This window comes from Hypanus sabinus, chromosome 12 (genome assembly GCF_030144855.1).
Source record: "Hypanus sabinus isolate sHypSab1 chromosome 12, sHypSab1.hap1, whole genome shotgun sequence".
NCBI classification, from domain to species: domain Eukaryota; kingdom Metazoa; phylum Chordata; class Chondrichthyes; order Myliobatiformes; family Dasyatidae; genus Hypanus; species Hypanus sabinus.
Window position 1 is genome coordinate 21922416 of NC_082717.1, and position 27818 is coordinate 21950233.

General features: G+C 41.2%; 1 protein-coding gene across 1 annotated transcript in view; it reads right to left on the reverse strand.

Annotated features, from left to right (window-relative positions):
- The window catches only part of prkd3 (protein kinase D3), a 358247-nt gene extending 332030 nt beyond the window's left edge, over window positions 1-26217 (reverse strand). Inside the window, exons 1-3 of the mRNA XM_059985651.1 lie at window positions 25788-26217; window positions 25436-25626; window positions 21908-22491 (exon numbers count right to left, since the gene is read on the reverse strand). Coding sequence (XP_059841634.1) covers window positions 21908-22204 — 297 coding nt within the window. The 5' untranslated portion in view covers window positions 22205-22491; window positions 25436-25626; window positions 25788-26217. The remainder of the gene's footprint in view (window positions 1-21907; window positions 22492-25435; window positions 25627-25787) is intronic.
- Between the last annotated feature and the right edge of the window lie 1601 nt (window positions 26218-27818).

Sequence of the window (27818 nt, forward strand, 5' to 3'; positions counted from 1 at the left end):
GGGATTAGTTCCGGGACCCCCCTGCAGATACCAAAATTCGCGGATGCTCAAGTTTCTTATTTAACATGTATCAGTGCGGTGGCCTTTAGGACCCAGCAGAACCCCGGACTTTATTTAATATGTCTCCGTGCAGTAGATATTAGGACCTGGCAGTGCAGCTCTGAATGTGCAGTGTTTCTGTTCACAAAAATAATCACGACTGCGATTGAAAATAAGGTGGAAGTAATAATGCAATCGGAAAGAGGTGAGACACCATCGGTTGATGGAAAAGCGTTAGGCCAATGATCGGAATAATTTTAATGGATCATGTGAAAGGCCCTGCTCTGATGAAAGCTACAATTATTACTAAGCAACGCAGCAGTTAAATTATTGAAATATGTATGTTTCTTAAGTGTTTTAAATGCACAGAAAGATAAAATATGTACTACACACTAAGAAAAACGTTTGACTAACTGATGCTAAATAATACTGGATGTACTGTTCCAACTTCAAATCCAACTTAAAGACAGACTCGGGAATGGAACTCATTCATAACCCAGGGACTGCCTGTACTTTTAAGTCATTTCTAGCTTACTTATAATACCTAATACAATGTAAATGCTATGTAAATAGTTGTTATACTGTACAGTTTAGGGAATAATGACAAGAAAAAATAGTCTGTACATGCTCAAACAATGAGTGCTGGAGAACTTCCGGGTTTTCCCGATCTGCAGTTGGTTGAATCCACGCATGTGGAATCCACGGATAAGGAGGGCCGACTGTACAAAGTTTTGGGCCGAAACCCTTTTTCAGGATTGAAAAGGAGGGGGGAAGACACCAAAATAAAAAGGTGGGGGGGGGGGGGGAAGAAGAGGCAGAAAGAGAAGGAAGATGAGCTAGAAGGTGACAGGTGAAGCCAGGTGGGTGGAAATGGAAACGGCCAGAGATGAAAAACAAAATCTGATCGGAGATGAGAATGTACCCTAGGAGAAAGGAAAGAAGGAAGCGCAGAAAGGGAAACTAAATATTTCAGTTTGATGATTAGAAATAGTTGCAAAATCCAAACACAATTGCCTGGAGTTCCCACAAAATGATCTGGACACTGGCCGAATTCTGCTGAGATGTTGGTTTGTACTCATTCGGATTAGTTTAAACACAAAATCTTCCACAAAGTCCTGCAATCATGCAAACAGATCCGTTTTTGACTGGAACAGGGCCAATCAGGCTTCAACATAAACCTTAAAAGACCTTAAGACCCAGGAGCAGGATTAGGCTATTCAGCCCATCAAGTCCGTTGTGCATTGAATCACGGCTGATTTATTTTCCCTCTCAGCCCTATTCTCCTGCCTTCTCTCCATTACCCTTGACCTTACTAATCAAAAACCTATCAATCTTGGCTTTAAATATACCCAATGACTTGGCCTCCACAGCCATCTGTGCAATGCATTTCACCCGTTCACCACCTTCTGCCTGTGGAAATTCCACATCTCTGTTCTGAAGAGACATCCTTCTATTCTGACCCTGGGCTTTCTGGTCCCGGACTCTCCCACTATTGGAAATAACCTCACCACGTCCGCTCGAAGCATTTCAATACTTGGTATTTCATCCCTCCTCATTCCTCTAAACATCAGTGAGTTCAGGGCCACAGCCATCAAACGTAAACCCTTATAGAGGATGAGGTTGTATAAGAAGCAAAGAAAAAAGTAACTTAAGTAACTGATAGGCCAGCCTCAGCAAAAGCAAATCCAGTCAATATTTTTAATTGACTGCTTGTCAATATTTTTTGCATCAGCTGGATAAATCCATACAATATTCTTGGCCTTACTTCTGAAACCAAATGCCAGAGGGGGCCTCTCAAAATCCAACCCTATGCCCCCTGTCGCAAGAGGTGGAAACGGCAAGGCTGGCCAGCAGGACTCTGGCAAAGCTGTACAAGCCAATCCCCTGTATGTTAGATGCAATAGTTTCAGGGCGTCGATGGACTCCAACCATACCATCGACTTCCGAGGACAATGGAGACAAGATGTCATCAATGGCCTATGCTGTACTGGGAGCCAAGGGCCCAAAAAAGCAAGTCAACTACAGCAGGAAAACATGGAGTGACTTTACTCAAACAACTGTTGGTCAAGGAATTAATACAACATTAACATGACCAAAAGGGGTTCCTGTACCCATCTGACAACAATAAACAATTCCCTGAATGAGGGCAAACCGGGAAGGCTCAGCTTGCTGACCTGTAGGTGTGACAGGAGAACACCTAATCTGCATAAAAGATTATGCATGGCAAAGCATAAAACAGTCATGTTTGAAAAGCCATGATCTTGGAGCTAACCACTCAGATTAAGCGGAGTGTCAGGCTTTGAGTAGGAAGTGCTTAAAGCCACAGTTCCCTCTAAACTATGCGGGTGCATGGCCACACACAAACTGAAATGCTTCCACACACATAGCCTTCGTTGCCACACAGCGGGGATAAAGACAGATGAAAAAATAAGTTTATGAAACATAAATTTTCTTTGTACTGCGTTGCTTAAAACCTTCAATTAATAAAGTTCGTAATTTTTAATTTTCATTTTAAATATTCTTAGTACGCATATTACAGAAAAATCTAAAGTGCCATGCAGTTTACAGGCCTTGTAAAAATTTCCTGCTTAGAGAAATGGTTGGTCAGTGCAGCTGTAAAAAAAATTTAGAGGGAACATAGCTTACTTGCTTTTCTGATTTCCAAAAGGAACCAGTCCCCCCCAAACACAAATTGGGGAAAGCTCCACACAAAGACTTACTTGGGATGGAATTGCTTCAATGAAAATGTGAAAATACTATGGAATGATAATTTCAGTATTGTTAATGAAAGACAATTTAAGGTAAATTACTTGCAAATTTTACTCTTCAGCACGACTACAATTCTACCCATCATCTTACGTTCCGTCCACAGGCTATTTTGTATTGGTATTCACCAGCACAGAGAGGTAGGGCATTTGATGTTGCAGTGTTCACCAAGCTTGGCAATTAGCTTGCAGACATCTTATCACCAGTCGAGCTGACATCCTCAGTGCACAGTTGTTGGTATTCCTCTCTGTGGGTGCACGTGCTTTTATAGGTCTCCGTTCATTTGCCTGGGTCCTGATTGACCTTTCAGTGGACCTTTGAATTCTATTTGCTTGCAATTCCTTGGCTCTTACAGATGGCACCTATTTCGATAATATTTGTTTACGGAGTTATTAAAAGAGGACGCCAAGAGAACCGAGGTACCAATAAAAACAATCGACAGAAGCAATGTGGTTTGCAGGATCACCTGCAGAGACTGCAACAAGAACTACGCCAGCCATGCTGTCAACTCACTTACAGGAACATACACCGGAAACAGATGCCACTAAGCGCCAAAGGAACCTGAGCCAATGAAATTCAAAAGGTCAACTGAAGAGGAAGCCAATCAGGACAGAGGTAAATGAACAGGGATCTATATAAAAATGCGAGCACTCCCAGAGAAAAACACCAATAACTGCCCACTGAGGATGTCACCTCAACTGGTGGTGAAACATCTGCAAGCTAACCAACAAGCTTGGCGAATACCACAACATCAAACGCCTCCACCCAGGCTACCAATATTCACCAGCATCCCAGAGAGAGAGAGAGAGAGAGCAACCACACAGAACAATCACTAAAAATAATCAGTACTGAACCAATGGTAATGGCCGACTCTATAATGTATCAAAGTCAGAGCACACAGGACAGAGCTCCAAGTAGTACTCAAAACTGCACTTGATATACAGTCACCCAGGAGGTGTTCAGAGATTTCTCACTCGCATATTTTAAGGAAGTCTGCTCAACAGCATGTGTGGCCACAGTGCGGGTAGATGGACATCTTACCACCCCCACCCAAAATACATCAAGCATTTCTCTATTTTGACCCCAGGGTTATCCTCCATTGAAATTTGCCAGATTTAATCTTCAGATAAAGTTGATAAAGAAAAATTCCAATCTCCATTACACTTTTGGGAATCCTTGGATTCGTTACAGTATCAACTTGTGCTTGAAAATAACCACTTAAAGAACACTCGTTGTTATGCAAGACCACAGTATTTTGTACCACGTTCAATGTCCAAAATGAACTTCAGTATTTCATCCATCACACAAGGATCATGGTTTACAGCAAGGCATTTTAAAAGTGCATGTTATCCAAAGAAGTTTTTAACAATCTAATAGGCTATAACACCCATGTAGTTTAATTACCACAGATCTACAAGAGCTTATTCCTTAGAAATTTACACACGAGACTACATTTTTCACTTCGGAAATAAAAAAAAACATAATGGAAACCGTTTTTAAAATACTTTGCTTGGCAACACAGCTGTATCTGGCTGACATGCTGCAGGAGAAAAATACTTCTACCATTTATGTAAATACTCCAGCACACCACTAAATTCAGCACTGCAATATTTCCTCGATCACTCTGAAAGCTTTTAATGACTCTGTCAACTCACTTTGAGCAAGTAAAAGCAAGCAATGTAAACACTTTCAACAATACAGTTAATGTTTCTGCTGTTTTACCAGCCTTTGCAAAGCAACACTACCAACTGTTCAACTTTTGGTACATCACAAATCATCTTTTCTAAAAGGAACAAACACTTCTGTAGCATCTTAGCACAGAAGGTGACCAATCAGCTCAATCTCCAAAGCAATTCTATTAAGCCAATATTTCTGGGAGGGAGTAATTTTTCGGAAGCGAACTTCACCTTCAACCATTAGCCATTCACAATAATGAGAGTACTAACTACCTGAGATGAACAAGACACTATTAAAAAGGTTGGTAAGCCTACATTTATCAGTTGGATTTTGTAAGAAATGGGACCTACCTGATTGAAACACAAGGTCCTGAAGAATCTTGGAAGAATACATGTGCCTTCCCTTGAATAGAGATAACTGTTTAAAAATAAATGGTTGCACATAAAGGCAGTAATGACCACTTCTCAAGTGGTCACAAGTCTTTGAAACACTTCCCCAAATGGTGGAAACAATGATTATAACGCAGAGGCAGATGCACTTCTGTTTTGTAACAGAAATGGGAGATTGGTTACAATTAGATGAAATCTTGCTAAATAACAGAGCATCCCCAATGAGCAAAAAGACAAACTGCTGGAGGGTTTGGTGATTCAGGCAGCACCTGGAGCACCTGAAGGATGTCGGCTCTCTATTTCCCACAAGAGATGCTACCTGACCCGCTGACTTTCTCCAGCAGCTTGCATTTTGCTCCAGATTCCAGTACCTGTAGTCACCTGCATCTCCAAGCCCAAGGGTTTGAGTGGTCTGCATTTCAGAACTGCAACCTTAAATTTAAGAGAGTTACCAATTAACAAAAATTAGAAAAATACTGAAAGTAGTTGAGTTCCTGGATAAAGTGCAAAAACTTGGAGTGTTTTGGCTTACCATGAATCGATTCCCATCAAGACTGGAGATGACAAGATAACTTTCCTGCAAGTCAACCCTGGCAACTGCACAGTTCTTGACACTGACTGAAGTCACCCACTGAGAGTTCTGGATTTATTGCCTTCAACAACTGATTATTTCTCCCCATAACATTTCAGTGTTGAGGGAAGCTACACAGAGCTTGTGTGCCAAATCAGGGCTTGATCATGTGCGATTAATGTGAGTAGGGTGCAGAGGTACCAGCAGTGGACCATACCTGTGCACACAGCATTCCCTTTTCCATCAGAATATTTATTCAGCATCACCTTGACCCCACCTGCAGCCTTTTCTGATCTTGTTCATCCTTCCATCACTCTCTCCTGGTCACAAAGTACAAAAACAGGCCCTTTTGCCCACCAAGTCCCCACTAACTATTAAGCATCCACTGACACTATTCCTACACCCTTGCCCATTTTATTTTCCCCATAATATTATAGCAAGTTGCTCTTCTTCCCCAGGTAATGACATTTCAAGGGAAAAGACTACCTCAGTGACACACCTGACTAATTTGGAATTTATGCCCAACCTAAAAATCCAGGAAATCATTTATATTATAAAAATATAAATATTTCATTTTTTAAAATCCACTCTTTTTTTTTTAAAAAAAAAGGTTTATAATGTCCATATTTATTGGCCATCTCTGATCAGTATCAAAGATAATCTGCAAGTGACTAGCCGAACAAGAATAGAGAAAAAAAATACTTCACAGTTTAAGTTGGCAAGAATGCAGAAACAGAAGTGTAATTAATTCAGATTTCACTGCAACTTCCATTAGTTGACCATACAGGTGTGTAGCCCCCGATAAGCCTCAGGTTCACTCAGCTCGCTTCCGTCTGGGGGAGCAGCCTTCAGCCCCACCAAACTGGGTAATCAGCTTGTGTAGACGCTGTGAAATGTCCCCACCAAGCCCAATAACAGACAGTCCACCATATGCGATTAAATGATTACACTTTATAGATCTTACTGGAACTATGTACTTAATAGAGATACAATATAAAAGGAAAAGTAAAAGGCGCCAAATTTATCAAAGTCCAACTACTTCGCGCACAACCGTTGGAGCTCAGTTAACAAAGTCTTTTTCCCACTATTCGATTCCCCCCCCCCCGACCTCCTCGACCCGCCGCCTGGGACCAACAACAGTTGTCAACCAGACGCTCCACACGTATCTGTCCTCATCTCCTCCCCTCGCCGAAAACCCTGGGCCTGGGACCCCCACTTGGGGTCCGTTCCATCGCCCAGCTTACAACATCGCATCTCCTCCCTCTAACCCCCTCGCGCCTTCTCCCTAAAGGCCGCCCAACACTAGCTTACAGACCCACAAGAAAGAATAACCTCTATCCCAATTGGTTAACAAATGAATACAATTCTCACTATCAGTAATTATAACACAAACAAGCTGCAAGAGAAAGCACTCTCTCACCAGTCAGCATAACAAAGAAGGATTTTTACTTTTAACAAAGAAGCCATTTTGATTAACACACGCAGTAAAATAAAGAAAGAAACATGTACATGAAGATGAGAACTTACAATGCTAAGGAGAGCACACTTCTGATAAAGTTGAATGCTGGGATTTAGAAGCAGAATGATGTGTCTCATTTTTAAGATTACCATCAAAATAGTCCTGCAAATGTAGAGCTCTTAGAATTACTTCAATAACTTACAAATAGCAAGTATGTAGCTCCATTATCCACACCCTCTCTCCCCCCACCCACACTGACCTCTTCCAAACATACAAGCCAGGACCAATCATTCAGTCTCTCCTGAACAACATCCAGTTTGCTCTCTCCCACTCTTCCACCTTCTCTGCAACCTTGATTTCAGATTTTTTTTTAACCCCAGGTAAAAAGGCTTTTGAGTGAAACATGAACTCGTTGATTTTCCAGGAGCTGCTTGCTTTTCCTGCAGCTTTCCAGCTCTGCAGGGTTTTTCTTTGCTTTCCAGTAACATCGCATTCACTTAAACAGAAACACTCACCCTCAGTGCCCCTCTCAACTCCTCTATCATCTTTCTTACTTCCAGACCGACTTACTGACCATCTAGTATGGTTCTTAATGTATGTGTCACATGTAATTTGATGGCACTGTGGAGCACAATGGTAAAATACATATTGTTGCTCTTTGCTGAAATACTCCTTACACATTGGGAAGCAGCACTCAAACCCACATCATTCTAAAGACGTGAGCGTGCCATCAACTGAGCAGGTCCTTTACAAATTAATTTTCATTATCTCAAGCCTGGAGACCAAGGTCAAAAGAACAATCTGGCTAACACCCAAGCATTTTCAATCAAACGCCTAACTAAATTGTCAACGTTGACCCCAAGTAAGACACCTCAAAATGACTGGCTCCAACACCGAAAATTGCTGCTATTCTTCAACATCACCAGCAAATCTGAAGCACAACTCCATGTCAATTATTTAACAAAAACAGGAGAAAGAACACAACGCACAGTGCATCCGAAGTTGTACATCTTTCAAAGGTACACAATTACATGTTATCATTGAAATGATAAATATGGTGGAAACTCAACTTATCAACTTGAGTTGTAACTTTTTTTATAAGCTTAAACCGAAATAAATGTCCTGATATTTAGACTTAATACATTGAAAAATAAGTCTGTTATGAATCTGTTAGCAGGAAGGTTTGCTAATGCTGCATGGGGGGAGGGGGGAGGAAGGAAGAGTTTAAACAAGGGTTGCAGGAGGATGGGAACCAAATCACCAGAACAGAGAGTGGAGTGATTGTGGAAAAAGATGTTAAGCTGGCATTAAAGGTCATGAATCAAAAGCACATGATGGAAACCTGCATCCCCCCTATGAACTTAGTGCATACTTGTCACTGTAACGATAAAACAACTGGTATAATCAAAGAGCCCCAGACACTTTCTCTTCTCCCCTCTCCCATCAGGCAGAAGATGCAAAAGCACGTATCACCAGAATCAAAGGCGGCTTCTACCACTCTGTTAGGAGACTGCTAAATGGCTCTCTTGTACGAAAAGATCAATACTTCCCCTTGCGATCTATGGCACACAACCTACCTCATTATGATCTTGCGTCATTACCTTATTGTTCATCTGGGCTGCACCCTCTCTGTAGCTGTTACCCTTTATTCCACATTGTTTCACCTTGCACTGCATAATGATCTGAACTGTATTGAACAGTATGCAAGACAAGCTATTCACTGTAACAATAAACAATTAAAGATAACTGTCCGGGATGTCAATACAATAGGAATTCACCTGTTGAAAGAGGGGCCCTTCAGCCATTCAAACGGTGTCATAAGATCAGGTTCGCACAGGAAGGACTGTTATAACCAAGCTCTGAATCTTATTTGAGTGTGAATTTTTGTTAAAAACAACACCTGCACAAAGTGGTGACCGGAGGAAAAAGCTGGAAAGCTTGAGCTCATCAACAAAAGAGATTCTCCAGCTGCTGGAAATCCAGAGAAACACATACAGAATGCTGGAGGTCAGGCTTCATCAACGGAAAGGAAGAAACAATCGACATTTTGGGCCGAGACCCTTCATCAGGTCTCGACCTACAACAGTGACTGTTAATTCCTGGTCAAAAATGCTTAGTGACCTGTTGAGTTCCTCCAGCATTTTGAACACATTGCTCTGAAGTCAAGCTCATCTCAGGACCATATTGCCTGGTGAGCCATAATCAGGAGGACAGCCCTTCTGACAGCTGGATCACTTCAAATGTAAAGCCTTTCTTTGCATTTATAACTCTATTAATTATTTTCATGCTCAATTAGGTGAAAATAACCTCCCCATCTTTCAGTACAAGGGAAAAACATTTAACTCTATTTTCTATTCCTTAATCCAAGTCCACAATGATTCTCCTGTTCCATGACCTCAATTATATCAGCCAGACTTTTGTGGTATTTTGTCAAATTCTCTTAAAATCCATACATCCAACATCCATTGCATTCAGAATCGGAATTTATAAAATTGTCATTACGTTGTGAAATTAGTTGTTTTGCGACAGCAGTACATCACAATGCATAGTAATAAGAACTATAAATTACAATAAGTGTATTTAAAAATAAGTAGATTTCCCTTGAATTCCGTTAAAAAATTCACTGAGGTTAGTGAAATACGATCTGCTTTCTACAAAACCATGCCGGCTCTCCTGAACTAACTAGATCGTTTTCCAATGGTTTGCTGGAAGATGAAAGCGCTTGGTGCAGTAAAGATTTACTGAAGTGGTTCCAGGCATGAGAGACTTTGCTTTGGACAGAATAGAAAACAGGGATTGTTCTCCAAAAACCAACCAACTTAAAAGGCAAGCGATGCATTACAGCATATGGAGCAAAACAGAAAGCACAGAGAGCTAGAAATCCAAAACAAAAGTCTTTAAGATTGGCAGTACTCAGCAATATCCATTTTAAGCACAAAGAATTCTGACACATTAAATGAGAACGTTTCTGTTGCCAGTGTCATAAATATAAATAAAGGATAACAATTTAATACAGAGGTCAGGGATACAATGATTACAGGAATAAAGGGCCTAACCAACAAGGAGCCTCTGGGGATGTCAGAAACATGACGGGGTGGGGCGGGGGGAGAATCTCATTGAAACCTACTGGATACTGAAAGGCTTGGATAGACTGGATGTGGAGAGGATGTTTCTAATTAGGAGAGTCGAGGATCCAAGGGCACGGTCTCAGAATAAAGGGACGTTCCTTTAAAAACAGAGGTGAAGAGGATCTCTTTCCCCAGCCAGGCGGTGAATATCCAGAGTTCATTACCAAGGAGAGCTGTGGAGGCCAAAGTCATTTGGTGTATCAGTAGAAATTGATTAACAAAGCAGGTCAGGGGTCACAGGGAGAAGGCGGAAGAGTGAAATTAAAAGAAAAATCAGTCATAACTCAATGACAGAACAGATGCAAAAGGCTCTGATATCTTATGGTTTTAAGGTGGCTATCAAAAGAACCAGATGTGACAAAAAAATCTTCTGCACTGAGCTCTGATCTGGATTGCACTACCCGAAAGGGTAGTCAGTGGATTAGATTCAATAACAGCTTTTAAAAGGAACAGAGTTGAGCACAGAAGCAAAAGTATTTGCAATGTTGTGAACAAAGAACAGCAGGCTGAGACTAAATGGCTAGATTCTTTTCCCCCAGCGGCTACGCTGACATAATGAGTCACACAGCATCTTTCTATGGTACGTAATTATATAATTGGTAATTGGTTTATTATTGTCACTTTTACCAGGATATCGTGAAAAGCCTTGCTCACATGCCATTCAGAGAAGTCATTCCAAGCAGAAATACACTGAGGTAGTACAGAAGGGAACACAACAACGGAATGCTGGGGAAGTGCTGCAATTACAGAGTGAGTGCAGTTCAGGAAGTCAAAATAAGGTGCAAGGACTGGGATGAGGTAGACGGAGAGATCGGAAGAGCTTTATGATAGAAGACATCTGTTCAGGTGTCTTTACAACCGTGGAATAGAAACGGTCCTTGAGCCTGGTGGTCCATGTTCCAGAATTTTCTATCTTTTACCCAGTGGGAGGCAGGAGGGGTCTTTGATAATCATATAACTTAAGGTCTGACTTCAGAATCAGGTATATTATCACCGGCATGTGACGGCATGTCAAATTTGTTAACTTAGCAGCAGCAGTTCAATGCAATACATAATCCAGCAGAGAGAAAAAAAAATAAAACATAATAAAATTACATATATTAAATAGATTTTTAAAATGTGCAAAAACAGAAATACTGTATATTAAAAATGTGATGTAGTGTCCAAAGCTTCAAAGTCCACTTAGGAATCAGATGGCAGAAGATGGCTGTTCCTGAATTGCTAAGTGTGTGCCTTCAGGCTTCTGTACCTCCTACCTGATGGTAACAGTGAGAAAAGGGCATGCCCCGGGTGCTGGAGGTCCTTAATAATGGACGCTGCCTTTCTGAGACACCACTCCCTGAAGATGTCCTGGGTACTTTGTAGGCTGCTGCCCAAGACAGAGCTAACTACGACTTCATAAGTGAAGTACAGCAACAGAAACAGGCCCTTCAGCCCATCTAGTTTGACAATTCACAAAAGTCTATTTACTAGCCCAGTGATTCCAGGGCAACTGGATTGGATCTGGTCTGATTCCTCTGCGACGATTAAAGAATAGTTCAAGGATCTGAACCACCTCCACCAGAGTAACATCCAAGGCAATTGAGAAACAGAGAATTAAGAATTTCTCTCATCTCTCAGCAGATATTCAGATTTTATGGGGAAAAAATCTCACTCCAATTATTGAAACTAATTTATAAAATTAAATTTTCCCCACTGCAGATGAAAAGCTCTTATTTTTTCCCCACACTTCTCAAAGTTCAGAGTAAATTTAATATCAAAGTACATATAATTTAGCACATACCATCTTGAGTTCTGCTTTCTTGCAGCCATTTACAGGAAGAAATAAATAGAATTTTAAAAACTATTTACAAGAACTGACAAGATGACCAACAGGCAAAAGATGACAAATTGTGATAATAAACACCATACTATGAGTGCAGTTGTTAGGAGTGCTTTACAGTCAGTGCTGGGTTTCACCCCATCTAAAAATACGAATGTGCAAAGACAAGACTGGAAAGACCTCAACCATACAATGTACTTTCATACAATCTTTTCCATGAATATTAGTACATACCCAGTTCAATATTTTTTTTTAAATTGTAGCATAGCTGCAACACAACTGGAATGCATTCCAGTTACAATATTTAGAACCATTAAAATGTGCAATTCACAATGAAGTCTATGCATTTGGGATCCAATGTGAAATTTACCTGCCCTGCTGGGAATTGCAGATGAATTCACAGTGGAGTGGAATGTGTGGAACACTGCTCCTTGGCAAGTTCCTGCCTTACCACTCCCTTCTCATTCTCAATTAAGTTAAGAGACTGAAGAAAAAACATGATCTCCGTCCTTTTTAAATTCTAAATTATCCTTCATCCATCACACCCAGCTCAGATGCAAAGTGTCAGCAAAGCAGAGACAATATTTTTTTAAAGTGCTCAGACATTTTGATTGAATTCAGGTTGATGCTTTAATGACTGCAATCAAAGTATTAGCATGTCAAGGACACCTATTCAATATAGTCATTACTCCAGGTGTAATCAAACTGTATCAGGCTAACTGCACTGGCAGCATTATTAAAAGCCTATGAATGATATCACGCACCATCTAAAGTGATTGAGCACAGGACACCAGACATCACATTTGAGCTGTACAAGTCAGTGGGGAGACTACACTTGGTGTACTATGCACCATTCTGGCTACCCACTTCTATGAAGGATAGCATTAAGCTTCAAAAGGGTGTAGAGAAGACTCATGAGCAGTTACAAAATGAAAGGTTTGAGCTATAAAGGAGAGGCTGGGACTTACTCTCCTGCAGCAGAAGAGCCTTTATAGCAACCTTGGAGATACAGAAAATCATGAGGAACATAAAGTCAATAAGATAAATGGTCACACTTTCCCCCTGCCCACCCCTCAAAGGCAGGGGAGTCTAAAACTAGAAGATAGATTTAAGGTGAGGGTGAAAGATTATAAAAGAACCCAAGGGGAAACTCTTTCCACACAAAGGATGTGGTCTTTTGAAGTAAGCTGCTGGAGGAAGCTGTAGAGACAGGTCCAATCACAAATTTAGACAGATGCAACAACAGAAAAGGTTGCGAGGGATTTGGGCCAAATTCAGACAAATGGGACTAGCTTGAATAGATATCTTGGTCTGCATGGATCAATTGGGCTGACAAGCTTGCTTCCGGGCTGTATGACTATGATTCAGAACATGTGATATCACAATGAACTCTCTGTAGCAATTCACAATCCACCGTTCATGCCAAATGCACTCCACCTTAAATACTTTGTACATTAGGTGATAAGGGGCATGGCTTACACATTGAAGCTGACACAAGTCAAGCAAACAAATCCAAATACTGAATACACATCTCACACACCAGCATAATCAAACAGTAAACAAGTAGTCAAATAGAACAATAACTGCTTTGAATAAAGAAATGAATAGCATTTACAGTTATTGAAGAAACCCCCCCCCCCCAGCACAAGAATGACTTCACCCACCATTAGTTCCATTCAATATTGGTGAATCTGGAAGTTGAGTTTGTATTCATTGGGAGCTGAAAAGCTCTGAGTTCCTCCCTAGCAGGTCTTCAATGATTTTAACAGAAAGGATGTGCACTTTTCCTCTTGTGAAATAACCTAAAATTAGTTTTTTTTTTTAAATGGGGTCACCCACTTACAGACAAGGTGAGTATTTCCTGTCCGAGGATCAGAATCTTTGGAACTCTCTTCTTCAAACGACAAAGGAAGCTGAGACTGAATATTTTAAGGCAGAGGCAGATAGACTCTGGATGAGCAGGGCTGAAAGGTTACTATGGGTCAAGATTACAAAAATTCAGGGCCAAAATTGCAATCGTATCAGCCGTAATCCTATTAACAGGTAGAGCATGTTTGACAGGCTGAATGGCCTACACCAAATTTGTATGCTAAATTTCCAAATAAAGCAAGGTTACTCTGCTCTTCTGTCCAACTGTCCAAGTTATTTTCAACAAAGACAAATAAAAAGTAATAAATTCACAGCAATGAAATTAACATTCCTGAGAAATAACACTTTACAATGTTAGAGTTCAGATGAATAAGCATGTCAAAGAGAACCTTGGCCACTTATATTAGTTCACTCAAGAGTCCAAGACCAGAAGCTTCTTGAACTCAAGACTGCTGGCTTTAAATACAACGTGATTTGCAGTGACACTAGTGAAACAAGAGGAGGCCATTCAAGTTCTCAGGCAGGTTTCAGCACTGCCAGCTCTATAACTGATTCACATTCTTTCATGTCCTTCCCCAACAAAAACTATTGATATCAAAAATTCCACATTGATACCCAAAATTCACAGTTTCAAGGATAGAATTTCAAAAGTTCCATTACAACCATGACAATTCAGAAGAGCTTCAATGTTCAAAAGTACTTTACAGCTAAAATTTGTGAAAAATGCTATGTGTTTCCTTTCCTCTCAAGACTCTGTACCCTTGTTCTAACTTCCTTTGATTATAATCTATTCACATTTCAAGCAGGCCAATAGAAGATCAATATTCAGATTAAAATTCAATTAATTTTAAGAAGCTGTTCATTCAACTATCTTTGCAATTTCACTTGTAAATCAATCTTTCTTTGCAAACTTCTAGTTGAAAGCTGAAGTTCTAACAGCTTTTCATATTTTAATACCCATACAAAATCAAAAATTCTTTAAAGTGTTCTGAATCTGATTCATATTTTCACGCCTTGTGTACAAGTTAGCACACCAGCTCAATGCATCTTGCACTAACTGAAACGTGACGAGCTTTGCAATGCTTTAAAAGGAAGCATTAAAACAAAAGTGAAAAAAAAAACTGCAAATTCTGTAAATAAAAAGTGACTCAATTTCAGGCAGCGTCTATAGAAAGAGCAGTTAACATTTCAGCTTTGTAAAAAGCCAGCAAAAATTTACATACCGTGCTGACACATTATTCTCATTCCAAACTGTAACTAGATTACAATGAGGGCTAGATTTCAAAATTCAAAGTAAATTTATTATCAAAGTACAGTATGTGTACATGTCACCAAATACTATCCTGTGATTCATTTTCTTGCAGGCATTCACGGAAAAAAATAGAATCAATAAAAACTACACTCAGATTGACAAGCAATCAACATGCAAAAGACAAACCATGCAAATACAAAAAAACATAATAAATAAATAAATAACGCAGAGAATGAGATAGGTTGTGTTCAGTGATCAGTTTAAGGTTGTGCTGATTCAGGAAATTCCACCAAGTTCAGGAGCTGTTCTTGAGCCTGACGGTCACCTGTAACTCCACTCCAATGGTAGTAGCAAGAAGAAAGCATAGCTCGATTGATGAGGACCCTCGATGAATGATGGTACTTTCTTGCGGCTGTGTTCTTCGTAAATGTGCTCAGTGGTTGGGAGAGCTTTTCCTGTGATGAACTGGGCCGTATCCACTTTTGTAGGCTTTTCCATTCTCGGACACTGCTGTTTCCACAACAGGCATGATGTAACCAGTCAGGATATTGGGCATCTATAGAAGTTTGTTGAAGTTTTAGATGACATGCAGAATCTGTGCAAGTTTTTAAAGACAGAGGTGCTGCTGCAGACTCTTAGAACATGAAATACTACACGTGTCACTTAAGAACTTTCTCCAGCATTTAAGGAGCAACAGCAGAATGTTTCCAGATGATGATTTGCAAAAAGATGTCATGTTAATCATTTTAAAGTATTGAAATTATACAAGTTAATGAAAATCACCTATCAGGTTCCATGCAATTACACAATGCAAGCAATCAGCATTTTACCGCACTAAACATGGCATTTCAGCTCAATGTGCCCAACCAAATGAAAAGGTGTTTCTCCTACTTCCAAGTCTCAGTCCCTTTCAAATGTGATTAGGGTTTTATCCTACACTATTTTAAAAGCCACTGTATGTAATCATGATGAAATGAATGTCTATTTGAACAAAATTATGCACAAGACTAGTTGTTACATAACTGATAATTCAGTAGCAAACTGCAACAAATAAGTCAATGACTTACTAAATACATTTTCAAATGAGACTGCTAATGACAAATTTTAAAATTTCCAAGAGCAGGAAAAAAAGCTCACCATGGGACAATTCACATTGAACCCATTAACGAATATCACTATCAAACTAGGTTCTATTGGAATGAGCCAAGGAGAATATCTTTAGTGAAATAAGCAGTGATTTCCAAAAAAAAGAGAATTGGTGGTTTAATCCTGGACTGGTAGAGCGGCAATCAGTAATTCATTTCACTGTCTGAAACTATTTTTAGATCTTTCATCAAGGCATTCAAATTAGATGAACTAATGCAGTACAATTCATTTCTTTGCCATAAGAAATGTTGCAAACTACAGTAATGCAAGTGTGAAGTGGGTTTGATTTGCATCCAGTTTCTTCACTTGTCTCATATTGGCCTCTAACTGTAAAGAAACCTACGTGAATGGTAATTATAATAGTCTACTTTTAGCAGGGCAGAGTTGGCGTACAAATCAAATATGCCTTCCCTGCAGCTACTTATACAGCATGTGAACAGGATATTTTACTCAAAGAGCAGCAGCAACCATCAAGCATCCATCCACAATACCATCAAGTTCCTCCAGATTCTACCACACTATGCTCAATTTATGGTATCCAAACAAATTCCCAATCCACATCTTTGGCTGGAAATTGGAGAAAGTGATAGGAAAACGGCTTGGACACATGGGAGAACATGCAAGCTCCACACAGCCAACGGCCAGGGTCAAGACTGAACTGGGGTTTGCTGATACCGTGAGGCAGCGAGTACTCCTTTCTCCAGACTAACCTTAAGTGAATAGAAGCAAAAATCACTCTCAGGTCCTCAGGGTACGGAGATGGTGCAGTGTTTAAGTAGGCCAAAGTTCAAGTCCAACCACAGCAGCTGTTGAACTTGAATTCAGTTAATAATTTGGAACTTAATGAAAGCAAATGAGTAAAGGCAACAAAACTACCAGACAGTTGTAAAAACACATTTGGTTCACTTATGCCCTCAAGAAAGCTGTCATCCTTGTTTAGTCTAACCTATATGCTAATCAAATCCATCTATGCATCTAAATGCCCTCCATGAAATGGCTGAGCAAACTACTCACCTCCATATTTGGACAGTGGCAGTTCAAGGCAGCAACTCAGCGCACTGCAGGACTACAGGTAGTGCAGATGCTTCTCGTGCCCCAAATTTCAGCGTTATCCGCGTGGAGTTTGAATACTCTCTTCATCGTGTGGATCCCTTCCAGTTTCATGACACATCTCACAGATGTGCAAGTTGATCACTGTACACTACTGTTGCGTAGTGAGTGGTGGAATCCGACGGCAATGCGGCAAACTGTAAAAATGGATGATGCAGTACTACTGTAAAAGTGTGCCTTTGGGCCAAAAGTCTACAGAGACCCCTGGCTTCCTTGGCTGTGCAAGTCTGGGGAAGACCCCCTCCGGTCCCTCCAAACTCGAGCGATTGAGACGGCTCTTCCACCACAAACCCGTTTGTGCGGATGCTGTGTCATTTACTACCCCATTACAAATTAGTGCCACAAAATAACAGACAGTACAGGGCATACGATTAAATTATATTTATGAATCTCAACTAAAAGGTTATTAAAGGAAAACTAAAAGGGCCCATTTTAATAGTCAAATGTGCACAAGTCGGAGCTCACCTTGAACTTCTCTGTCAATCACGGGCTGGGCACTCGGTCAATGTGAAAACATGCACCACCTTCTAAACGTCATTCATAATTCATCTCGAACAAACAGGTCTCCCACCAGGTTGTATCCTCTGACGGGTTCTCCCCAGTGTCTTCTCTCTTCGTCCCCCGCTCAACAAAAGCCCCAAGCCCAACCTTAGTGTTCCTCGCCAGAGAAACCTTCCCTCAGTTCGAATTTCCTCATTGGATGGCATACCATTCTCCTTAAACCTCATCTTCAACAATAAACCGAACAGACTGCTCTTGCAGAACTGCCAAATGAAATACATACAGCATAACAGTAAAAATATGAACCAGGGCATTACACTTATTTCAATGCTCATCCGGCACCACGACTTGTCCAAATGCCACCGAGTCAAATTTATTGTCATTTAACTATATAAATGTTTATCAAACAAGACAATGTTTCTCCAGAGTGTAGAGCACTGTAATAATGCAAGGATGAAAACTACAGATGGAGTACACATAAGTAAACAAAGTGCATAAATTAAATATTGTAAGGTACAAAACAGATTAACCAGTGATACACCGAGTTCAGAAGTCTCACAGCCCGTGGGGAAAGAAAAACTGTTTCCTATCCTGACCATTCCTGTTTTTATGCAGCGTCTCCTGACTGATAGTTGAAAGTTTAAGAGGATGCTGGATGCATGGGTAGGAGCACTCCTAATAAATGTCCCCAATGAATGGGAGAGAGACCCCTTTGACATCCTCTCAGTTATTTATAGAGAACTTATCAGCTGCTCCCGTACCAGACACTCAGGACACTCTCAATGATGCTCCTGTAAAATTCAGTTAAGATGAGGTGTGGGGAGGGGGCCTCACTTTTCCCAATCTCCTCAGGAGGCACTGCTGTGCCTTCTTGTTCAGGGAGAGGATATCAAGGAACAAAGTAACATCATTTGTGATTTGAACTCCCAGGAACTTGGTGCACTTAACTCTCTCCATGGAGCAGCCATGTGTTTGTGGACGGGTGGTTCATCTGCACCTCCCTGAAGTCCAATGATTTCCTTGGTCTTCTCCAATTAGAAAAGGGCAATAAATGAATGCGCTCTTCCAATCTGCCCCGTCGTAGCCCTTGCACTCTTGTCAACCTGCAATGCATTTTCTCTGCAACTCAACTCTGCACTGTTTTCCATCTACTGTCTCTATGTGATTACAAATGACACAATGTGTCTTGGATTGTAAAGCTCTATCTCAGTACATGTGACAACAGCAAAGCAGTATCAATGTCCCCACAATGGTTGGCATTGGTTAGTGGCACCGCACTCAATTCCTGCAACCTTGGTTCAAGCCTGATCTTAGCCGAGTTCATATGCTCTCCCTGTGTTTGGAACAGTTAACACCAACCCTCCCAAGTTCTCCTGGTTTCTCCCATATCCCAAAGACAAGCCAGTGGATCAGTTTATTGGCTGTTGCAAGTTTCCCAAGAGTAGGTAGGTGCGAATCTGGGTAAAGAGAGAATAGGCTACAGTGAAATAAGTGAGGGAATCAGATAGATGGGATTGCCCCTAGAATTGACATGAAATCAATGGGTCAAATATGCTCCATCTAGGTCACAAGAATATTTCAGAAGGTCCGATTACCAAAACTAATAAAGTCTTCTCATGATTGTTAAAGAACAAAAGTGGTATACTGATGAATGAAGAATTGTTCTCGACAACTATGTTCATGGGAACTTATTTCTAATCTAGCACGCATGACGCAGCAATTCAGAGTGTCACCCTGCATTTCCCCAATAGACTAGAATGTTTTACACATATTCAAGGATTGGCAATATACTCGCTGACTGAAACAAGTACGTCTCTTCTTCCATGAAAAGCAACACAGCACATTTCATGTTTGCGGGGTGCTCCCCTAATAATTAGGGCATAATTATATTTGAGAACTCTATCCTGCACAGTAAGTGTAGGTGTATCTGCAAAAGACTATCTTTTTGCAATTTTTGAGATGAAAACCAACTTTAATTTCAAGAAACTGTAGGTGAAATAGAGAGTAGAGCCCAAAAGGTCAAGTAAAAGTTTACGAATCCCATCTGGCAGAAATGTAATCCAGCCCACCCAAGTGGGTAAACTATTAGATTTTGTTTCTTCAGAATTTTAAGGCAGTAAAATGAATATTTAGATTAGCAACCCATCTGTAATTTTCGAAGTTAATTCACAACTCCATTACAACATAATCACAGCAAATAATTGCCACAACGAAAAAGACCAGGAGTACAATCAAGTTTCCATTAGAAAACTTAGATGATTTTAAAACATTTAAACAGAACTTTGCACAGAATACTAAAGAACTGATAAAATTTCTACTCTCCATATAAAAACAAAGGAGGAATACTTTAGTAAATTAAAGACAAATTAAACTAGGTGATTGTGAAGAAATTAAGATAGCCACGAGCAAATCTATTAATTCTGTTTAAATTTGTCTTTGGGAGCATTCTGTTGAGAAATTCCTTCTTAATTTTTAAAAATTGATTTGCTAGCAATTATAACCTAACTCAAGGGGTGGATGGAGTGCAGATTTTACAACTCACACAAAATTCCATTCCATTTGTTTGTATGTGATGTGAAATCAGGGTGGCTGTACAAATATAGAAATACATGTAAACTAGTCATTTCCCAATGAGCAGATTGGGTTAAAGAATTCCTTGGTGTACTGAAAGGGACTTGAAATGAGGGTTATTTTTTTTTACACTTTAGATTTTCTCAAAAATTTACTCATCGTGCCCAGAGGAAAAATAAAAACCAAAAATACAGGGAAGGCAACATGATCAATAGAGACCAATTTTGCCAAACTACCTGTCGCATCCAATTCTGTTTAAAGTCTTCACTGTGCGAACACTGCACAATGTGCCCCGAACCTAAAAAAGAAATCTCTGAATGTCCTTTGTGTTCAAAGGTGTTCAACACACAAGATGCAGGAGGATCTCAGCAGGTCAGGCAGCATCTATTGAGAGAAATAAAAAGTCGACGTTTCAGGCCTGAAGGGTCTCAGCCCAAAACATTAACTTTTTAAGTCTTGCAGAGTCCCTCCAACATTTTGTGGGTGTTTCTCTCTGGATTTCCTTCATCTGTAGAATCTTGAGTCAATGGCAATTAAACTGATGAGTCAGTCTTTCAGGGTTCAGATGTTTTCCAATGTGACATCTTGAAAAGCCATTGAAGAGAATGCAATATGCAGATGGTTTAATACAATTTTAATTTGATATCTTTAACACCTAGGTGTTTACTTGCAAGCACGGTATGAATGGACCAAAAATCCACAGTAGCAAAATTAATAGCCCCTTTTTTTAAAAAAACGTTCTGGTAAAATTGAAAATTGCACATTGCAAGCTTGAGCCACTGCTTTATCAAGGCAATACAATGGATTCTCTGTACAGAACACTGATTCTGTAACAAGTTAAATCAATTACATAATATCCAGCATTTTATGCATACTTGAAGCCGTTGAACCCGCCAGAAGAAAACGTTAAGTGTGCAAGAAATTGTTGCGCAGTTTCCAGCCTGTACTAAATTAACACCGAATAAAACTTCGTAATTGTTTGCTTTAATACTTAAGTCCTCCACTGCTAAGGTATAATAGCTGTGTTTGTTAAAATCATGGATACTTAATTATTTAAACAGCATGATAAATATTCTACAACGTAATAAGCCATTTTGAATTACTAATTTGAAAAACTTTGACATGGATATGATAGCAAAGCAGAACAAAAACTGATGGAACCTTAAGAACCCCCCCCCCTTCTGCCCATTTATAAAGGTGTATATTCCATCTTCTGATCTGAATGTAACAATGATGAACGTCTTGCGTCGGCATATAAACTGAGTACTTTATTAGTGGGGAGGGGGAGGGGTGGAATGCTACCTTGTTGAACAGGAGATTGATCGAGGATTTAAAAAGACTGCATCTCGCCTTGACAGGTCGCGCCTCTCCAGTTCAAACTATACAAAGAGAACCGTTAGATCTCCCAGGCGAAACGGAACATCTCTACACAAGTGTGTTTCAAGAGCTCCGAACAGAAAAAAGAAACTTTAGCAACAACTTTTGATTGTTCTTTTAACTTCATACCGCATTGCTCTTTCCTCAGTCCCCCTCCACTCTCCCCCCACCCCCAGAGTGGCTTTCGCTGGTTAAGCTATAAATATTAAATGCTTTATATATAATTGTACCTTTTGGTCCACGATGGAGCAGACGAGATCCTTGACGGCTGAGAGAGAGATGTCCTGTGCTTCGATGGTCACCGGTTCGCGAGTCAGGCCGATCTGCAGAAGGAAGGAGACGCCGTTGAAGGATCCCCGGGAATTGGTGGGGCTCGGGGCGCTCAGGCTGCCATTGGAAACCCGGCCAGAGAGCACAGCGGTGGCCGGCGGCGACAGCGACGGCGTGGGCGAAGAGGCGGGCAGCGGCAGTGTGGACGGCAGCAATCTCTGGGACACGGGAGGGGACGAGTTGCTGTTGGTTGACATCTGGCTGGCTCCCCGGCGATGGATTTCCACTCTGAAACTTCCAGCGTTGCAACAAAAACAAAAACAGAAAAAGAAACAGGGCAGCGGTCCAAGCAAGCCACTTTCCCGAAGGTTCAGTGAAGGGGGACCGGGTTTGCTCTGCGGCGGTCTGCCATTTGCCGTCAAGTTTGTTCAGCGGGAGCACTCTGCTGATATCTCACTCATGGTCCCCCTCCCCTCTCTCCGCTCTTCTCTCCCTGTACTTTCAATCCGCCGTCACAGACGCTCAGTCCGTCACCGGAAATGCTCTGCAAAAGAGGAAAAAAAGAGGGGCGGCTCGTTGAATAGATGCTTCTTAGATACGTTACCAACTTTCCGACATGTGCATCCAACAACAAAAGGGGGGGGGGGGAGAGAGAGAAGAAAATAATTTGCAAATGTGTACGATTTATTTTAGGGAGCCTGCATTCACCGACTGGGAGATTTTGATGTTTCCCTTCTGATGGGAGAAGTTAGTGTTGGAAATCATTTGTTTTCAACTGCACAGGATCGGTGACCGCCACAAAACGGGCAGCCCCTCACTATTCCCGAAGAGGGAAATGCGAACGGTGTTGCCTGGGCCAAACGGTCCTAAATCTCTAATATCCGTTCATCCCCATTCACATTACTGGCTTGCTGCTCTGTTTCCGACTTATTTCCCCCCCCCCCCCCCCCAAGGGCTCGATGAGCTCGGGTGGCTCGCCGAGTTTGCCCGGAAACATTTATCGCTAAATGCGCAAGGATCTGATGACACCAATCGTAAAACAAACCATCAGTTAGCAAACCACAGGGGTCCCCGTTGCGCCTGACACACAAACAGCTGCTTTCAACTGCAGATCCATAATAACGGTACTGGGAGGTTAGTGGAGGTGACTGCAGCACTTGTACCATACAGTGGAATTTAATCTCCATCCAGCTGGACGCGGTTGTGCCAATCGCTGATCCGGTGTGTGATAGACAGCATTCCGCTGGGAAAAGATTGACATCCATGAGTACATACTGGTGCATCTTGACTAACGGGATCTTGAAGGCGATTCCAATCCCAAAATAAACTCTACTCCAAAATGCAGGAGGAACGCAGCAGGTCAGACAGTATTTATGGAGAGGAATGAACTATATACAAAGTTCATAAACTGGGCAGTACCCTGGAAACACCACCAACAATTTATAGTGCAGTGGCGGTCACGCGTAACAGGTATTCAAATATTCACATACAGACATAATGCCTGTTACTTGTAGATTGTAAAATCAGTGCAAAAATTCGGATTAGTAGTTCAAATCAAAGAGTTATTACTGGCAGGAGCACAGTGTGGCCAATGGGCTTGTTTAACCTCCACAAATACACGTTCTATTATTCAATGAAAACAGAATTTAGAAAATGTTTAACTGTTCTAACTTTGCTGACATAACGATTTTAGAAATTGTATTTTCAATAAAAAAAATATCAAGTTGTCCATACAAGTTGTAAAATTGGTCAGCTCCATCATGGGTTGTAGCCTCCATAGTATCCAAGACATCTTCAAGGAGGGGTGTCTCAAAAAGGCGGAGTCTATTATTACCCAGACCTCATCTCATTGTTACCGTCAGGAAGGAGGTACAGAAACCTGAAGGCACACAGTCAGCGGTTCAGGAACAGCTTCTTCCCTTCTGCCATCCGATTTTTAAATGGACATTGAACCCATGAACACAACTTCACTACTTTTTCTTCTTAATTTCTGTTTTCGCACTACTTATTTAACTATTTGATATACTGTACATATATACATTTACTGAAATTCAGTTTTTTTCTATATTATCGAGTACTGATAACCGGAGATGCACTTTGCTTTAACGTTGTCGGGCTACCGACCCTGTAATGCCACAATTACCTGATATTCCTTTATACACCACGTATCAGAGCCAGGACGACAAGAGTTAAGTAAAAACCAGCACTGACTGGGTTCCATGCGCCTCTCGCATTTGATGGAAAGAGAACACAACAGGGGTCACAAACCCCAATGAGTGCGCCAGTCTTATGCTAAGAGGGGTAAGACTGCTATCGCGATACCCGGGGGGCTTCGAGCAACATTACTGAGCCGATTCCTGAATCTCGCCGTCACTTGTGCAACACGTCTTCCAGTTTGCGGAATTACACATCACACTCAAAACTACACAACATAGTACTTACATAACTTTAACACTTCTAACACAGGTAAAGTTTTAAAGAAACCTATTCTGAAATACTATTGATAAGGAATAAAAAAGATTCATAACATTGGAAAACTAAAGCAAGAGAATAAAACTTCACTGAGTATCTAGGGAACGTATTCAGCCCCAATTTTGGAAAACCCCGCAAATTTCTCTTTGCAAAAACGCAGCCAATGGCTGTTAACCGTTGCATTAGATCCAAACATCGTCACGAGAAAATTGTAAATACTTAATTACTGACAATCTAATAATTCCCCACTAGTGGCTTTAACTTATTTTAATAGTTTATATAAAAAGTTAGATATCTCTCAACGAATTTGCATGTAGATTTGCAATAAATTGGCCCACCGTGGTGCAAAGAATCCCAACAGGCAAGTAACTTTGTTGTAATGGTTTGTTTAAATCAAGAAACTTTCAACTATATCTAAAAAGGTGAATACTAAGTATTGACGATGGAACTCTTGGCAGTACTGTGCCCGACTATTCTTCTTTGCTGATCTAAAGGTTAAATTGATTAAAATATTTCTAGCATATAATATTGTGGAACCATGTTATTCGTTCTTACATTATATAATTGCCTACTGTGGGCTTTGTATAAGGGCAAGATGACACGATTGCTTCTGGTCTCATAAAGTAGCGTGAATTATTTTAGGAAACAGTAACTGTGAAGAAGAGTGTATCATGACATGTCACACCGCCGATTTCCAAATACCGAAATGAGAAATACTCCCACTTATTTTTCTTATAAGGGCCATAGGTGCCCCGGAGACGCCCACTCCCAGCTTTTACCAATAGAAGGCTCCGTTATTCCACTAGGATTTCCCCAAATGGGTCAGTCTCGTCACAACACTAAAAGCAGCAAGTCAAATTAGAATTTCAGCTGTTTACTTGGTTCAATGAAAGGCAAGGACTAATGGATGGCTATATTTCAGTTATGTGAGGAATAGGAATGTTCTTTTAAATGCTACTCGCCCTCCCTCTCCACGTCAAGCTGGAAGTGATACTTAGTGGACATTTTACACACACCTTTTTAATTCGACGACACACCGGGCGGAAAAGTTGCTACAGATGTTCATTATTGGTTAAAACAACCGAGTTGTGATCGATTCGGTCAGGAATATACAACGCAACGAATGAATGCGAAACTCCTGTTGATTTCACGCCATGCTATTTGCGGCAACAAAAAGCCAGGAAAACAGAACCAACGTTTGTATTACCTACAGAGAGAAAACCAAATTCAATTGTCTTTATACTAAAACATTACCCATCTGCCGGGCGATAAGCGCTATGTTTTGTTTTAAGTGAGTTTTCCCAACTTCTAAACTTTATCCTACCTATTTTACCAGTTGCAATTAGCTTCCAAATACCAGATACTCACTCTTTATGCGAGTTGCTTAAGTTTTTCTCGCACCACTTTCTGCACTCTACAATTCTGGTTCATTTCATCCGCAACTGCGTAACCACAGGACTGTCGGAGACTGGGGAGCAGCGGGCGTAGGTTTCGCATTGCATTCCGGGACCTGTAGTAATGTAGGGGAAAGAAAGAACTCCCGTTCCCACACCATCGGGAAACGAGGCGCGGAAAACTTCAACTCCCAGCACGCCTTTCGGCCGCTCACGCAGACGGGCGTAACCAGCGACCCGCCACGGTGCAGATGGAGGGAAAGGGGAAGTGCAACCTCTAACGGTTTAGGACCGGGACCCTGCTCTCGGCGGCGAAAGCGTCTGCTGGCCCATCACTAAAAGAGCTCTAGTCCCACCACATCATGGTCGTTCACGTTTGTAATCACGGTTGCTAATGATTCGCCGAAGGGGGGGGAGGGGGATTGGAGTCAATTCCGGCCCAATGGTGAGGCTGTTTCCATGGGAACTAAAACGTAACCGGCCAGTGGAGTTGTCAATCACTGCTCGAGCCCGAATAGCTTGCCCTGGGATTGCAGGAACTTTTACTCGGGATGTCTCTTCCACAATTTTTATATTGTTTAAAAAAAAAAGTTGTTCAGAGTTGAAGGCCTGAAATGTGAATACAACTTAACTTTACAGAGAACCTGTAGAGTATTTCTTTTTGCTCTTTAAAAATGCTCTTCTTTTCTGTGGGGCTTTTCTTTACCTTGCTCTCAGTTTTTCTTCATGGTGCACAGACATGTTGGGTTAGTCTAAGTCCTACTCACTTGACTTGGAGCATCAAGCAATCAAATGTCGCCCATTTTATCTGCTGAGTTTTCTGCCATCATTCTAGAAGCAGTGTGCATTCCACCTCAGCCTAACATAATGCAGCCACTTGAGGAGCTGGGTACGGTAATCAGCAAGCACAAAAGAGTGCACCCTGATGTTTTCCCTATTGTTGCGGGGAAATTCCACCAGGACTGCTTGAAGAAGTCTCTGAACATCTAACACCAATATATCACCTGCAGAACCAAAAGCCAACATACTTGACCACTGTTATACCACCATCAAGAGTACTTAATCATACCATCCCACACCCACCTTGATAAATTAAAGACCACAGCATCAGTGGTGAGGACCAAGAAGGTAAGGTCAAGGAAGGCGAAGGAGCACTTACAGGACTGCTTTGAGTCAGTGGACTGGACAATGTTCAGGGATTCATCTTCAAATCTGAATGAATACTTAAAAGTTGTCACTGACTTCAAGACCTGTGCAGATGAGAGTGTGCCTGCACATATCCAAACCAAAAGCCATAGATGAACCAGAAGATTCAGTAGTCTGCTGAGGACTACATCTGTGGCATTGAAGTCCTGTGATCCAGAACTATACCAGAAATTCAGGTACAACCTATGGAAGGCTATTTTCAGAGGGAAAAACAATTCCATTTGAGGTTGGAGACAGAATTGGATAGATGTCAGCTCCAGCAGGGTTTGCAGGCCATTATTTCCGACAAAGCAAAATCTTAACTTCATAAATGGCTGTGATACTTCACTCCCAGATGAACAATTCTCTTTTGAAAGGGAGAATAAAACTGCACCTGTGCAACTCCCTGCAGTATCTGGTGATACTATGATCTGTCTTGGAAGCTGACACCTGAACCTCTTTCTGGAGGGCGAACCCTCACAAGGTGTCAACTCCTGATAGTGTACCAGGTAGGGCTCTGAAAACCTGTGCCAACCAACTGGCAGGAGTGTTCAAGGACATCTTCAATCTCTCATTGCTACACTCTGTGGTGAACTACTTATACCTGTCTGGACATCCCCCGCCCCCCACTGCTGACTGGTCCTGTGGCTCCTCCCACAGACCCCTGTATAAAGGCGATTGGAGGCACTGCTCCTCCCTCAGTCTCCAGGATGTTGTGTGATGGTCTCTTGCTGCTGACAGTGCTTTCTTCCAGCTAATAAAAGCCTATCTCGCCTCACATCTCTGAGAGTTATTGATGGTTCATCACAGTCAGAGGTTC